A 16,304-nucleotide genomic window follows, 5' to 3' on the forward strand; every position below is an offset into this window, starting at 1 on the left:
ATTCCATTTAGCCCAATGTGTGCGCACAGTGCCATGTGCAATCTTTGGTTGGGCTATTAGCTTGTTTTATGTTTACATACAGTATAATCCACAAGTACGTAGCAGGGTACCTGACCAACAGTGCAAGTAAACAAAGGTTCCAGACATACATGTTTAAAGCAGTTTTATTTTTTGTCTGTGCTCATGTTATACATAATGCTTATGGACCAATTTTACTCTCTGAGCAACCCTGCCAAAATAAATGTGCACTATGCACATGTGGAATTGGGCTGAGTTGGGCTTGTTTATCTTTGTCCACCTGGAAGAATTTAAATGCATAAATTAATGCTGTGTGCTAAAAATAAAATGAGCCTCATGCTTGGGTGTTTAAGGCCTTTTATTCTGAGTGAGTTTTGTGTACACCACACAAAAATTAGGTCTTTGCAACAAGAACATTGGATAAATTGAATATTAAAGTTAAGGGGATTCCACAGAGATCCTTCATGTTTTAGTCATTAATAATAAGTAGCATGTTGTTTTGAGTGCCAGTTACTGGTGGCAGGCTGTGTTGTGTGCAATCAGTGTAGCTGTGTTTTATTAAAAAAATTCTGAGTCTGGGAAATTAAATATGACATTAAAAGGACAATTTGATGAAAACTTAAGTGCCCAATTTTTTTTCTAGTGGATGAACAAAGATTGAATTATTTTTGTAATTAAGCCCAGTGTCTAAGGAAAATGCATGCTGTAGTTAATAAAACCAGTAGTTAATAAAGTGCATTTAATATGGCCTACTACTGTATGATCTCCTGCCCTGATTCTGCTTGATCTCCTATGTTAAATAGGGCTGGGATGGACTGAGACTTGAACAAACTACCTCCATGGAGGAAGTGGAGCAATGAAGAAAGGATGTTGATATGCCTCAGTGGGTATAACAGTACACTCTGGGGTATTAATAAATATATGCCCCTGCACATTGTTAAAGTGCATATTAGTGGCGGTCCTATATAATTAGAAAGCTCCACACATTCAAGGGCTCTGACAACAGCACCAGTAGCAGCATCAGTGATGAAATGCCAATTCTCCCAGGCCCTGGAGCCCTTCCTCTATACTCACCATATCTTCCTTCTGAAGTCTAGACTGACATTAATGCTTGCAAAGGGGAGCCTAACAATTTTCCTTCTTGTTCTAGTCATGTTTGTGACCTCCTCCCTGACTTGTACAGAAACTAGCAGACTTTGAGTACTAGCAACTAAAGAGATGTCAGGAGGGTACAAAGTCTGCATAGAAGGTGCTATATAGGGTTTTATGGATCTTATTTGCACAGAACCCAACATAGTACTGCTAGAGATGTTATCTTGTGGGTGAAATGCAAAACCAAGATCCCAAGCATTTTTAGTTATTAGAGAGTCTATGACACTTTTTATGAGAGGAAGGTATTGGTCCATATGTCTTGGCCAAATTCTTATTTGCATGATTTCACTCTCATCTATCTTCCCTAGCCTGGCTGTTTCACCTGGATTCAGTATTCCTCAATTTCTAACCTAAACACTTGTAGTGGTAATGTGTATCATTCAACTGCTGCTGTTCACTGGTGTGTAAAATGACTTGTATATTATAGTCCTACCTGCCTCAGAGGTGCATTTTGAAGCTTATGAAGCTAATAATGTCTCTAAGGTGCTTTGAGATCTTTAGATGAAAAGTACGATAGTCGAGCTTAAATTTGTTGTCAATATAAATATTAAATCACTCCAGCAATGAAGAGAAAGCAAGTGTCTCCTTTAGAATATTAATAATAATTCAAAAAAATTAAAAAGCTGAGAGTAGTTAGAATCTCTGCATCACTTAGAAGATGAATGTAGCCTGATAAGTGCACAGAATTATAAAGGTTTCTTTGTGAGAAGGGATGTTTCATTGCATAGTGAGGAATGAGATTGCAGTTTTCAAGCCCAGCTGCAGGCAAAACATGCAACCTTTTGTTATGCTGTTGAGCATCAGAGTCTGAAACAGAGTGCTTCAAAGGCAAAGGAGGTCAAATAAATACTCAAAGGGGAAAGTAACTGCCTTTCCTGTTTTTCATTCCAAGCCTGGCTGGACTATGGATCTTTTCTTTTACAATAATAGCTCCCTCTCCTTTGGGGGATAACATGCCCCATCACCATGCTCCTTGAGAGAGATCTTACGGCCTCCTCGTGGCAGCATGTGCCCCAAACATCGTTCAGTCCCTGTAGCAATAGAACTCCTCCTCCAACAGCCAGCCAGCCAGTGGTGGAGGCAATTGGGAATGACATCAAGGCACTGAAAAGTTCTACAACACTAGGAGCACAAACTCATGTCCCTCAAAAGCAGCCATAGGCCAGGAACTTACTCCCTCCCTGATTATCGGCTTTTTTGGGTAGGACTGAAGAAAATATGCTAGTCTTCAAAGCAGCTTTGCAGAAACTGGCTACCTAAACTCTGATAGCTCAACTCTCTTGCTCCAGCTACTAGAGCCACTGTTCCCACCTCTATCCCATCTACTTTGATCTGCCATTGGGTGGGTATGAGAAATGAGAACTGTCAATGGCTCTACCCTTCTAGATTCAGGAAAAAATGAATCTCTCTCCTTATAGGGGGTTCCTTGTCCATTACTGCATGACTCCGTGGTGAAACTGTGTTTTACTCACCTACCCTGGCTGGCTATTGAGTGAATTTAAGGATTATCCTTCTGCCTCCCAATTAGTGGAGGGTTTTTCTTTGCAGGACCTTGGTTGCCTCTCCTTGCCTCCTGAAGTTGCTGCTCTGAAGTTGCTCTATGGAAAGGCTCCTCTAAATCCTATGACCCCAGCTGACTTCCTGCCCTTTGGGCAGGGGGCTGGACTCGATGATCTTCCAAGGTCCCTTCCAGCCCTAATGTCTATGAAATCTATGAAAGTAATCAGTCAACGGGGGTCAGCACTGCACGGATCCTTGTAGCTTCCTCCAAAACAAATTCAGAAGACAATCACATATATCCAGTTTGGGCTATCAGTGAACCCAAGCCTCACTTTTTATTTAATAAATTAGAGCTCAGTCCTGTGAGGTACTGTGCACTTTGAACTCCCACAGACAACTGTGTGATTTAAGGGTTCTTCTGAGCCTCTTACAGGATGGGACTGTGATGGATACTGCAAATTGTTAAATATCTATGCACAATTTTGAATGCCACAGTAGCTTGTCTACAAGGTGAAATTAGGCAAAAATATCACTTTAATTCAGGGAATGCACAATATTGCTTACTTAAGCAAGCGGATTTCTCTGGCATCTTCTCACAATGTAACTGGAAAGCATACACTTTTGCCTTCTAATATTGTAAATATCAACAGCAGCTTGCAAACAACAGCGCAATCATTATTTTTTCCTATTCAGCATGCCTTTCATTCCCTCCGCCCTGATTTGCCAATCCACAAGAGAAAGAGTAATTCCAGCTGATTACTAGGTGTCTGGTTTTAGGAATAATTTTGGCCCTAAATGTTAAAGGAAAACAGTACTAAAGTGAACTGGGCTCGCTTGAGAAATAATAAAGTGATTTTTCACTCATTGGACTAGCAGTGCAATGACTCAGCTGAATTTCATATTTGCAGCCTGTTAACATGGTAGAACTTCACCTCTTTTCAAGGACTTTTCCATATTAACACTTTTAAATGACTCACTATGGTTCCAAGATGGGTAGAGTGGTTTTTGTCCACCTACTGACTTAATGTTACATTTGAACCTTACTGAAGGGTAGCCTCTAAAATGGTTGCAACTACCAAGACTGAAGGCATGCCTATACTGGAATAATTTATTCTTTATCAATGTATCGTGGTATGGGGACATGGATGATTACCATGCTTCATGATGGTTCATTGTAAGTCCATGACACTGACAATACAGCTAAGTTTCTGTGATGCTTCTCTGATAATTCCAGACACAGGTCCCAGGTGCAGGTGCATTGCATAGTTGCTGGTGAATAATAAATAGTGGCACAGATATGTACAACATACCAGATTTACTTTTATAGCATGTATACTTTTGTGCCTCACAACTAAGTATATAGTATATTTGCACCTGGTAACAATACACTTAGGTAGGTTTGTTCAGTGACTGGATCTGTCCTGCCCTTGGATTTGAGGAAATCCATCTCCCATGCTATGAGAGAAAGGGGATGCATTTTCCAAGAACTGTATGCAGGTACTACTGCTGGACAGATTATGGTATTAAATAGAAACCCAGAGTCTATCTTAAGAGGCAACCCAAGCTAACTCTTATGTTTTTCATAACTTGTGATGTTTTAGATCATTTTATTGAGTCATTATTTAAGTAACAGTTTCTTTTCCTCTAATATCTCCTTCTGAGATCTGGGCAGAATAGTCAAGGCAAGGGGCTAGTGCAGTGAGTCTCGACCAGGATGCCATGGCAACCCAAAATCCCATAAGACCCTTTCAGGGGTGCCACAGCACAGGCACCACTGCTACAACCAGGTCCAGTGCCCCTGCACCTCATGCACAGCCAGACTGGGAAGGGCCGCAGCACACACATGCACTCCTGTCCGCACTGAAGTTATCTGATAAATCTAAAGCAGGCAGAAGTACCCACTCCTGCTCCAGCCCTTCCCAACCCAGTCCCCCAGTACTTCTCCTGGAAACAGAGGCACATGGGACAGCTCCACCTGCCCTGTGTGCCTGTTTCCAGGAGATGTTGTGCAGCCTGCATTAGTCTTAGTAGACAACCCTAATGATACCCAGAGCATGCACATGTGTTGTAGCCCTTCCTGGTTCAGCTTTGCACAAGGTATGTTGGGCACTTTAACATGGTGGTAGCTATGGCAGCATCCCAGCTGAGCATCACTAAGGTAAACTGAGGCAGCACAACAGTGGTTCCCAACTGGGGTGCTGCCAAATTCAAGAGAGCTGTGGAAACATGCCCTGACTCCAAAAATGTAGTGAATCACTTGGCAAGTGGAAGGACATCTCTCTGGGATACGTCTTATGGCTCAGCTAGTTTCCCTTATCCCTCTTCACATCAGATAGTTGTCCTATACCTCACTTTGAGAGGCAATGGTGTGTCAATACGAGAACCAGGATGACTTAGTAGAGAGGTGGACAAGCTTTGGGCACTGCATATTCTTTAGCTAATGCAGTAATTCTCATATGGTGCTGCAGCACCCTGGGGTGCCCTGAAATCTTTTTAAGGGTGCCATAGGATGCCATGCAATACTAGGTGTGCGAACACCTATACGATTTACAGAATAAATCCAGAGATTTCAAAGAGCGATCCATGGTTCGAAAAACACTCTTAACTACTGTGGTTTTTGAGTTGTTTGCAACAGAAAAATTACTCTATTATTTGACATAGTCAAGAAACCAGTGAAAGCTACAAGCTGACATTTTCTGAGTGGTATCTTGAGTCTAACAAAGTTTAGAATCACTGATCTAATGCCTACTGGCAGGGCTCAGGCAGATGAAAGCAGCAGCTGAGGCAGTTTTCTCATTGCCATGGCAAACCCAGGTCAGTTAACGTAAATTCATTTAACACGCAACTTGAAGTTACTAATGTGGATGTGTACATGCCATGGTAGATTTGCTATCTTTCACTCCAATAAGTTTTGTACTGTTTTCCCTTTAGCAATACAAAGATCCTGTAAATAACATTGCAGTGGTCTGTTCTGTATCCACAGGCTCTCTACAGCACAGGGCAGAGCATAGCACAGATGAGTACCCTTTGGCTCCCTCTTAAATCTGAAACTGGGTGGTGGGGAAGGGCAGACAGAGCTGGAGCTCTAAACTGCTGGAGCAGTTACTGAAGAGTGGGCTGAAGCATCGTGGGACAACTGAATCAGTGCAGCTGGAAAACATATGCTTCTCCACACAAGGACTGAGTGATTCACACTTAACAGGAGCACATAGAATCAGTCAGTCACAGGACTTGATCACAGCGGGTGCAATCATAACAGTGCTAGGAATGTATGTAAAATAGCTGGAGCACTTTTATATGAAGGTATGAGGTATGCTACAGGCATGTAGGGGCTCATAGAAGTGCTTGGACTGCAAGGATTTGTAAGTAGAGGCAGAGCTATCGTGCAAAAAAGACTGGGATCAAATTTTGTTCTCACTGAAGTCCACAACAAAGGCCCTATTTGGTTTAATACTAGGGCCCTATCGCACTGTGAATCCATAACAAAGGTAATTTCAATAAACCATTCTCAAAAACAGATTTGCTTTAGTACCAGTGTGGACAAACCACTGCCAAACCACTTTTGATACAGAACTCTTAGCTTTTCCTTTGCTTTTCTTTTGTTCGGAGGAGCCGCAGGATGCGTTCATTTTTTGTTAGTTCTGCTGGCAGTTCATTTGCCTGAAACAAGAACCACCATGGTTAGAAGTGGGGAGGGAAGTATATCCAAAAACAGAGTTTAAAAGCATTAGCGTTCTAGAGAAACAGCTGTTAGGCTTAGGCCAATAAAGAAGCATTTGTATTTACATGTAGGCTGTGTTCCAGCTATCATGAGTTAAGATAAATCCGTAGGCTGAATTCAAAGTAGTAATAATTGTGATTCAATCAAGCACACATGCAAATACACACACACTTCTGCCCTTTGGATACCGACTACTCCCTTATCTAATCCAGGTTCCACTGGCTAGTGTGTAGTGTGAACAGAGCCGTGGTCCTTGTTAATTGCTCATAAGGGAGTTTCAGCTTGCAGACCCTCTTCAACCTTAGACCTGACCCTTCCCTCACACACACTGCAGTTTCATTCTGGATATCCCTAAAGTGCACTCAGCCTTACTCTGCCACGTCCTCATAGGGCTACTAATAAAACATGAGCTACTGTCTTAGAGCTGTTAACTCTGCTGCCACCTAGTGAAATGCATATAAATAGTATAGATGGATCTATATTATAGTATAAATCTATCTATATCTTATTTTGATACGGACAGAATCATAAAATTCCTTCCGAACTGTAAACCAGGCAATTACTTTAAAAAGATTTTGTGTGAACATTCACTCAATTAAAACTTAAAGTTTGCGGCATCTGTGCTTGCATTGCATTTCTTCTGCACAGCAACAAATACGTATTGGTGGGAACGTTCATAAAAAACAGCCTATTTGCAGCAATTACTAGAGGATATTCAGAAAGCATTGCTGGATGACGGGATAAACAAAATATTTGCATCAAAATCTCATTCTGAAACTTTCATTCACTTAATCATGGAACAAAAAAAATAGTATGACTGAATCATCAATAACCAACCCAGCTTGATATCAATTATTTGCAATAAACAGGTCATGGACAAACTACAAAGGAAAATACCTTCACAGAAGTTTTTCAGTATACAACTGCCAATACATAATGGAATCAAGGAAATAAACTATTTGCAAACAGCTGCAAACATGGAAAAAAACAGAATTAATGTAAGATATAAGAAGATTTATGATAAAGTATGGGAATCATTTACTTAGCTCTGACCAACATATTAATAAACAGGCACCCAGGAAGCAGAATCCTTTCAAGAGCCCTGGCTTGTGAAGTCTGAAAGTGACAGGATGAGTTTAATTTTAAGCTATTATTTCAGTTACAGATGGGCCTCCTCCAGAACCCCAGAGGCAAATATTCCCGTGCTTCAAAACCCTCTGAATCCTATCAAAACTCCTGTTCCTCAGGCCCAATTTTGTTACATATTTGATAGATAATGGTCCTATGTGGCATTCTTATAATTAGTATTTAGACACCAAAGATTGAATGGCCAGGGAGACTGGCTTCTTCAGCTCAGGTGTTGAGACACACTGGAAGGGCAACGCGCAAAAAACATGGACTGCCACCACCCTACCTTGTTGAAATCTTCTTTGTAATGACTACATTTATTTGCAATGTTTAGTTTTGTCATCTGAGACTTTTAACAAACTCTGTACAATGCATCAAAACGTACCTTATTTCTAATATTAGGATCTGCTCCTGCTTCCAAAAGCAATGCTACTGCTCTAGCACTGCCACCCAGAACTGCTGCATGGAGAGCAGTAGTCCCATTCTAGAACATACAAATAAATATCCACACATTTGTACAGCGTATGTAGGGGAGAAAACAACAGTAAAGAACAGATCCATGTATGAGGAAGAGAAATAACACAATAGCTCTTAGGTTATCAAAAACATGGGGGCTGATAACTATTACAGCACAATGGATCTATGAAGGTACTATAAATGTCATTTTAGGGCTTTAATATACACAGAAGCCAGGCTCACACTAGCAAGGAAATTAGTGGTCTTTTTAAAATTACAGTTTTAGCAGAATAGAAGTATGTGAAAGAACCTGCAGTTGACCCAAAGATCAGCTTCAGCCGGGCAGGATTCAGCCATCAGTGAGCAAAGTGGCATCACAACAGATAAAGTGAAGCCAAACTGACTATGCATTTTTCCCTTTCCTTGTTGATTAATATAAATGCTCTGGAAAAATATAGACATGTTGGTAGTTGGGGCCATACACTTCTCTGCTGCCTTCCCTCCCTCCCCACTCACAGAATGAAAGTTCAAATAACTGTGGGTGCAATTTCACACTTGTAATTAAAAATTAAGTGACTGCCACTCCATCTATCTAAGAATTATGTCTCCACAGCACAACAAATGAGCCAGCTCAGGAGAAACTGGGAGCAGCACAATGATCCACACCTGAGCTAGTTTACCCTGCTGAGAAAGATGCTCAATACTCCTCAGCTTCAATATATCCTAGATCATCACATGGATGTGCCTATATTGCTTCTAGTGTTCAGGCTGGCATTAAACAAGCTAATACATCTGAGTAACCTGAGCAATTCTACACAGCACTACATAGTGCCATGTAAACACACTTTGAGTAACAGGTTATATTTGCTGATCAAGCACTAAGAGATCCAAGTCATGTTAGTTACACCCACAATAGTGGAGGCTGCAAAATTGTACTAGTTATGTCTGCACATTGAACTTATGAGCGCACAAAAGAAGCTTATATACAATCCAATATAATCTTCAAAGCTTTTATATTCATTCAAGGAGAATCAAGATCAAATCTGGAATTAGAATTCTGTTTTGCGATGGTGAAGGCTGAATTCTGCCCTTGGTGACATCAGTGCAATTGAGGGCAGGATTTGGCACCAGAAGTGCAACATAAAGATCAATCCATTTATTTTCAAAATGAAGTAAGATGACAGAAAACAAAACTGAATTCTAAGTGCAGCCTAGATTACTTCCTCTCCCTAAAGCTCAGTACCTTGGGTTGTTTGGGTTTTTTTTTAATGTTTTGTTCATATATAAACAATACCAAAATATACAGCATAGACTTCATTTCTTTCTCTCTCACTCTCCCGGAGCCTGAATCCTATATTATCTTCCGCTTGTGAGCCATAGCTATCTATGGAAATAGATGTAAATCAATATCACATCAGGGCACCACTTCTGCACTGATGTTAATGGCAACTCCAGTGGAGAGTCTAGTCTTTGCCTCCCCAAGTCCATATACTTTTAATTTACATACTTCACATACTTACCTTCAAGAGGCCAAGTGTAGGAGAGAATTTGAGTAGCTCCTCTATAACATCATTATACCCTTTGTTAGCAGCTTTAAGTAAAGCAGTTGTACCATCCTTTGATTGAGAAAAAAGAGTTCAGTTATTATGACAGCTTTTCACATGCTCAAAATGGGGGAAAGGTTGACTTGTCCTCAGTCCATGCAGTGATCCATTTAGCACTGGGTCTATTGCCATCTATTCCAGGGATTCCTGGAGGAAGGTCTGCAGGAGTCCTCGGTTGGGGAGGATTTGGAGAGAACAAGGTGGAGGGATGGGTAAATTTGGGGGCAATGTGAATCCTGTTTTCTCTCCCCCTTTTCAACTATATTGAGAATTTGTATGAACTTGGCCTTCCCATCCACTTCTATTCCCCTGAAAAGGTAGCCTTAGAAACATAAAGAAAAGGACAGCCACTGGCATCACTTGAACTGCACTGCTTGCCAAACAGAAGGGAGTCCAGGGGGAACATATGATCAGTGCAGAGGTAAACGGCCTCCATGCGGATGGCCTTGCAACCCCAGTGTATCCTTGAAGGTTTAAGATCCTTCTCCCAGGTACACCAAAGACTTTGTGTGTAACCTTGAATAAGTTGCAATGGCTCTCTGCCTCCATTTTCCCGAGAGCTACTCACATTCCGTGTGGCATCTCGATCAGCTCCCCGGAGCAGCATTACCCTCACCACCTCGCTGTGACCCATTTGTGATGCTATCCACAATGGAGCTGTCCCATCCTTCAAGCAAAACAAGACTGATAATAGGCTTCATTGCTGACATACTATTTTCTGGCATCTTACAGTTAGGTTCTGACTGTTAGAAGGGGTCAAATTACATTCTAATAGCATCTTTCTGCCATAACAGCTAGACATAGCTTCAATATCAGTCGCACATGGAATGGCTGAGTGTATTAGCTATAAATCTCCTATTGTTATGTAATGGAAGCATCACATGTAATTTCCCAAGAATAAGCAACCTGAAAAATTTACTCTGCATGTGTACAAATGTATTTTCCTTTATATTTTTAAGTCCCTCACCAACTGCATCTCAAATACACAAGAAAGTTTGAAAGGTAGAGTGGGAGGTTATTCTCTGCAGCCAGAATTTTAGACTGTGAGCAACTGGAAGTGGCAAGGGATAAAGAAAAAACTCAGAGCACCCCTTTCAGTCATGTACCTAGTTCTAAGGGACTATTCAGTAGGTGACTCTGAGACAAGGTGACAGAAAAATGTTCAAACTTAAATGCCTAAAGCCAGGCAATGAGATACCCAACTTTAGGTGGCATTAAGTACTCATACATTCTGTTAACTCAACACTTCTGGAAAAGATTTTTCTCAGAATGTAACATCAGACATCTAAGTTTAAAATTTTCCATAACTACTTACATTTTGAAACAAAAAACCTCTGGAAATAAACTTCACATTCCAAATGAATTTAAGTTTTATGATTTTTTTTCCCCACCCACGTACACACTAGTCTCGGGAACTATTCCGGGAAGCTGGAATATGATCAGTAGCCTTTGGAAGAGGGGGCTGAAGCAGCAATGGATATAGATATTGGTTAACTGAATCAGGATTATTTTTTTTCTGTCTTTTTCTTTATAGATTAAACCAGGGGTCAGCAGCTTTTCACCAGCGCAGGCCAAAGCTTACAACCAGGCCATCACTGCAAGCCAGGAATCTCTGTCTTCCCCCCTCACACTAGCTAGATGCCAGATTCCCAGCCTCCCTGCAACCAGGGTAAGCTCAGACACTGCAGACCAGCATGCTCCAAGCAGAAAGGAGTGCTATAGAGAGGTGGCACAACGCAGTTCCAAGAGAACATTTCACTCTGCCAGATCAGATCCCCTCTTGCAGGTTAGATCCAGACCTTGGGCTGTAATTTGCTAGCCCCTGAATTAAACTGATTGATCTTTGACATGCATTTTACTGCAGAACTCCCTTGCTCATGCAGCGCTCTTATGGCTCTCAAAAGCCACATACAAGAGTTTGCCTGTCTATGTCTTACCTAGGGTGGCCATCATAGAGGACATTCTGCTTTTCTCCTACTCTGTCCTCTATTGATACAAAACCCGACACCTTTATGTCCTCTATTTTTCTCTTGAAGAAAAATAGGGGACATAAAGGCATCAGGTTTTGTATCAATAGAGGGCAGAGGACAACCAGACTGTCCTCTATGATGGCCACCCTAGTCTTACTGCAACTCTGGCAAATTAAGTTGGATTGACATGCTATTTCCTCCAGTGCTCATCAGTTTCTCTAGCCATTCTATGCATCTGTGTATCTTGTAGACTTTGTAGAACAAAGCATAACAAAATTGAACTGGGATTTTCAGATGAGATACGAGTGGTATTTACATCCCTAATTCCCTTAGGCACCCAAGAAACCAGCTAAAGTGAAAGTCTGCAATACAAAAACATTATTTTTTTCACTTAAAACTTTTCATGCAGACATATTATCATGAAGATTATTCCTCTCATCCATGCCAAGAACCCGCTTGACTACAGATAAAGTTATCAAGATCCTATGACAACTGGTGCAGTACTTTGCTTTCTATATATTAATTGTTCACCACTCTTGGAAGAAAGACCTATGCATCCTTTCTTTGGTGGTTTCTGGGCTTCACATTTCTGCTTTCTGGATGCACAAAAAGAGCAAAGACACATCCTGAGATCATGAATCCAAATCAAGGTCCAGTATGCAGTAAAAAGAAAGAAAAGGATCTTTTCCCATCATTGCATAATTTCTGTATGCAGTAATCAGTGTTTTCACTGATACCACTGTCTTACCACATTCAAATACCCACCCTGTTTATGCAATGAATTTTCTTCGTGATTTAAAAATAAAATTCAAAGCCTCCCCTGTATGATTAAAACTATGACTGAAGTGCACAAGAGTGATAGCAAAGGTTGTCACTCTCCAGTGTCCCATAATATCCCCCTCATTAAATTGAGTGTTTGATGAAAGTCTAAACAACCTCCAACAGAGGGAGCTAAGACATAGCATCAGAGCCATGAGATGGGTGGTATAAGTTTGAAAAGATCCTTTCCATACCGGTAAGGAATTCTACATAGAGAACATTTACTGCACACTCTGGATGGAATTCTATTTCCCTTTGTGCATCTAAAAGGAAGTTTTTTAGTGATGCAAATGACATTTTTGGTACTTATGTATAAGGTGGCAGTTCTACTTCCCTTCAGTGTGGACATGTAAGTGTGCACATGTAGACTGAGTAAGATATGAACTAGCTGGACAGCTACATGGCTACATAAAGACAACCGTTATGAACACTTACCTGTGTCTAAGGCCCCCTCTATGCATTACATTTATGTCATAATTAACATGTTAATCATGGCATGAATGGCAAGGATGTTACGTTGGCACCCAATTTAAGACACCATAAGGTGGCAAACTAGCCATAAAAATGTTCTACAAATAATGATTTCTCAGCATAGGACTCCTACCACCATACCACAGGTCCAGCACTGTCCTTAATCTTCTCTGGTACTCCTTGTGAGGCTGGGCCTCTGGGCAACCAAAGAAGGGACTTCTGTAGACTACAGGGTTTATGGTTCAGTAAGATGGATATGGCCCTCACTCTTGCTGGAACAAAAACATTCCACACAGCATGGGTCTCAATCCATTTTATCCAATGACTACTACATTTTTCCTTTCAATAACTACTGTATTTTTCCTATCTCTATACCAAGCAGAACTTTATATTTCGAATACTGGTATATACAGTTTTAAAGACATTACATATTTTAAACTTTTTATTTTCTTATTTGATTGCAAGTAAATAAAACTATATCTGACTACATTAGATCATTCCATATCCTATCATTTTCTTCTAAACTAAATTTATGCTGCTCTTTATCTTACCCATAGTTAAGGAGACCGCTTTGTGTCTCTGGACTTTATAATATCCCACAATGTTTTGGTGTTTTTTCATTCTTTGAAAAAGTCAAATAAGGTAGCAGCCATAATATCCCTGAACCTCCAATTAAGTAGCTCCAGGGGCACAGAACTGGCATAATTAGACTTGTAAGAGTTAGATCCTCAGCTGGTGAGAGGTGGCATTAATGGAGATCTGCCAGTCTAGATCAGATGAGCTTCTAGACCTTTACATTTTAATATTTTGCTTTCTTGACCCAAAAGTGAAGTGTCTGTCATTTTTGTTTTCATGTAAGTAGGTTTTATATGAAAAATCATTTAAAAACCTCCTTTAAGATTCCTAATTTTATGGCTTCCACACTGTTCCTAAAAGTACCACTAACAAGCACTCCTTTACACCCACTCCCACCTCACACACCCCCAAACCTAGAAAGGAAGCAATGAAGTTGCTGTGGGTGTGACTCCCAGCTGCCTCTTTCTTTTAAGATCTGTGCCTCTGATGGGGTTGAAAGCAATACCAGCAGACCTCAGGCTCCACAACCTCAGTTCTTGGTTTGGCACATGCCAAATGTGGAAGTGGGCCTTGGTTCTCAGCAATGCACTGAAGGAGCAGTGCAGAAGCAGAAGAGATCCATCTTAAAATGTCTCAGACCAGGTAGAATGCCATATAGTAGGCATTCAAGTAGGAACTTGAAATTCACCAACATATAAGCATCTTGGGTTAGAGCAGTACAGAAATGTAGCCTGTATAAGGTTACAGATTCTGTTCTGAAACTCCATCTAAACCAAATGATTGTTAAAAAAAAGGTTCAGTGCACCTCACAGGGAGACATTGTCCCAAATGGTAAAAGGAAAGAGAGAACACAGATGTGGACAGAGATAATATTGTTAAAGGAAGGAATAATGAAACAGGCCAAAATCTATTACTGAATAGCTGAGATGTAAATTCATGAAAACAAGGGAAGAAGGAACAGAAGAACTTGGAAATCAGTGGGAAATTGAAGACTGGTGTCTGATGAGTTTTACTTCACTGAAGAGCTTGCAAAGCCAGCTCTGATTATACTATACAGTGTAACACCAGGAAATATCTTATATCGGTAATGACAATAGCCTGTGATTGCAGCACCCTGGTAACTGTTCAAGAGGTGCTTGGTTTAAAAATCATCTTTAGACTGACTTCTGTGACTGATATTTCCCCTTGGAACAAAGGTTAGGTTTGCTTATGGGGGGAAGTGATTGAAATCCATCAAGTAATTTATGTAATTATCAGGTTAGCTATAAATGAGCTTTTCATTTGTTAACAGTTTAGATGTGAAACGGGCCCAAAAAAATCTTCCAGATAAAACACCTTAGTTATGTTATGCTAGCTAGCACCTTCTAGTAACACACCTTTAAATCCTAGTCTAGGAAAGCCCCTCCTTCTCTCTTACCTCTAGCTGTCTAGGCCTAGATTGCTAGAAGGAACCTTTTCTCTTCGCTAAGCTTAGATGTGAATGCATTCAATGGTGTTTCTAAGATAGCTACTGTAAAAAAAACAGCTTATACATGAACATGGGCTAAAATTGGTCAAGTGTAACCTAAGGACCTGCTTGACTTTAATTTGACCAGAACTACACTAGAGTTTTAGAATGTGTTACTGAACACCTTCCAACAATACATCGCAAATCATAGTCTAGACCAAGGGTGGGCAAAATACAGCCCGCGGGCCGCATCCACCCCGCAAGGCCATTTTATCTGGCCCGTGAGGCCCCTAAAAACTTTAGAAAATTATTATTTATCTACCCTTGGTTCCCATAAAAAATGACAGGAACCAAGGGCAGTAGGACACAAGGGAAGCCCAGTGGGCTCCCACAACAGCAGGGCCCACCCAGCCCCACTGCACCAGCCAGAAGCCCCAGCAGGGGCTTCTGGCCAGGGAGCACATGGCTGCCCCAGTGGCACCGTAACCTCAGGTAAGCACTGCAGCCGCTCACAGCCCGCCTGGGGCTGCCTGTGCCTGCTCCACACAGCCCTGCGGGCTGTGAGTGGCTGCAGCATGGAGCACTGGCCATGGGGCAGGCGAGGGGCCACTTTTCCCTGTGCTCAGCTTTTCCCCAGGCTTCTTCCCGGTGCAAAGGAAAGCGGCCCCTCCCCCGCCCTGTGGCCGGTGCCCCACACTGCAGCTGCTTGCAGCCTGCATCGGGCTGTCCTGAGCAGGCACAGGTAGCCCCATGCAGACTGCAAGTGGCTGCAACACAGGGCACCGGGCACGGGGCAGGTGAGGGGCCACTTCCCCCTGCCCCCCATGCTCAGCACCACCTTGTAACCCGGCCCCACTGCCAGCCTGGGCCCCGTGCCGGCTCCAGCCTTGCCTGTTAGGGCTGTGCACAGCGGCAGCAGCTGTGGCTTCCCCGCTTGCCGCACTGGGCAGTGTTTGCCACCACTGCCTCTGGGCTGCCCAGCATGCGAGTTCTGGTTGGGCAGCAACAGCTAACACTGCCCAGCATGGTAAGTGGGAGGGGGCTGCAGCTGCTGCCACCAACGGGCGAGCCTGGAGCCAGCGCGGGGCCCAGGCTGGCAGTGAAGCCTGGCTACAAGCTGGTGCCGATCACAGGGAAAAGCGGCCCCTCGCTTACCCCATGGCCAGCGCCCTGCACTGTAGCCACTTGCAGCCCACACGGGGCTGCCCGTGCCTGCTGCAAACAGCCCCATGTGGCTGCAAGCACCTGCAACAGGAAGCACTGGCCATGGGGCAGGCGGGGGGCTGCTTTTCCCTGTGCTCAGCACCAGCTTCTTCCCTGCTGGCGAGCAGGGGGTCTGTGCTGTGTGCTTCCTCCAGCCTGTACCGCGGGGCTGGGGGGAACTGGGTGTGAGTGGGCAGGGAGCCAGCCGGAGCACGGGGCCCGCACTGGTGTCCTGGGGC

The 16,304-nt window shown here is 42.5% G+C and overlaps 1 protein-coding gene across 1 annotated transcript in view; it reads right to left on the minus strand.

Annotated features, from left to right (window-relative positions):
* Window positions 1-3,343: 3,343 nt before the first annotated feature.
* Window positions 3,344-16,304, minus strand: part of ANKRD29 (ankyrin repeat domain 29) — a 71,986-nt gene continuing 59,025 nt past the window's right edge. The window contains exons 8-11 of the mRNA XM_019518861.1: window positions 10,148-10,246; window positions 9,496-9,591; window positions 7,905-8,003; window positions 3,344-6,330 (exon numbers count right to left, since the gene is read on the minus strand). Of these exons, the coding sequence (XP_019374406.1) occupies window positions 6,247-6,330; window positions 7,905-8,003; window positions 9,496-9,591; window positions 10,148-10,246 (378 nt within the window). The 3' untranslated portion in view covers window positions 3,344-6,246. The remainder of the gene's footprint in view (window positions 6,331-7,904; window positions 8,004-9,495; window positions 9,592-10,147; window positions 10,247-16,304) is intronic.

This window comes from Gavialis gangeticus, unplaced genomic scaffold (assembly GCF_001723915.1).
Source record: "Gavialis gangeticus isolate Ggan-Ray unplaced genomic scaffold, GavGan_comp1, whole genome shotgun sequence".
In the NCBI taxonomy this organism is placed as follows: Eukaryota; Metazoa; Chordata; order Crocodylia; family Gavialidae; genus Gavialis; species Gavialis gangeticus.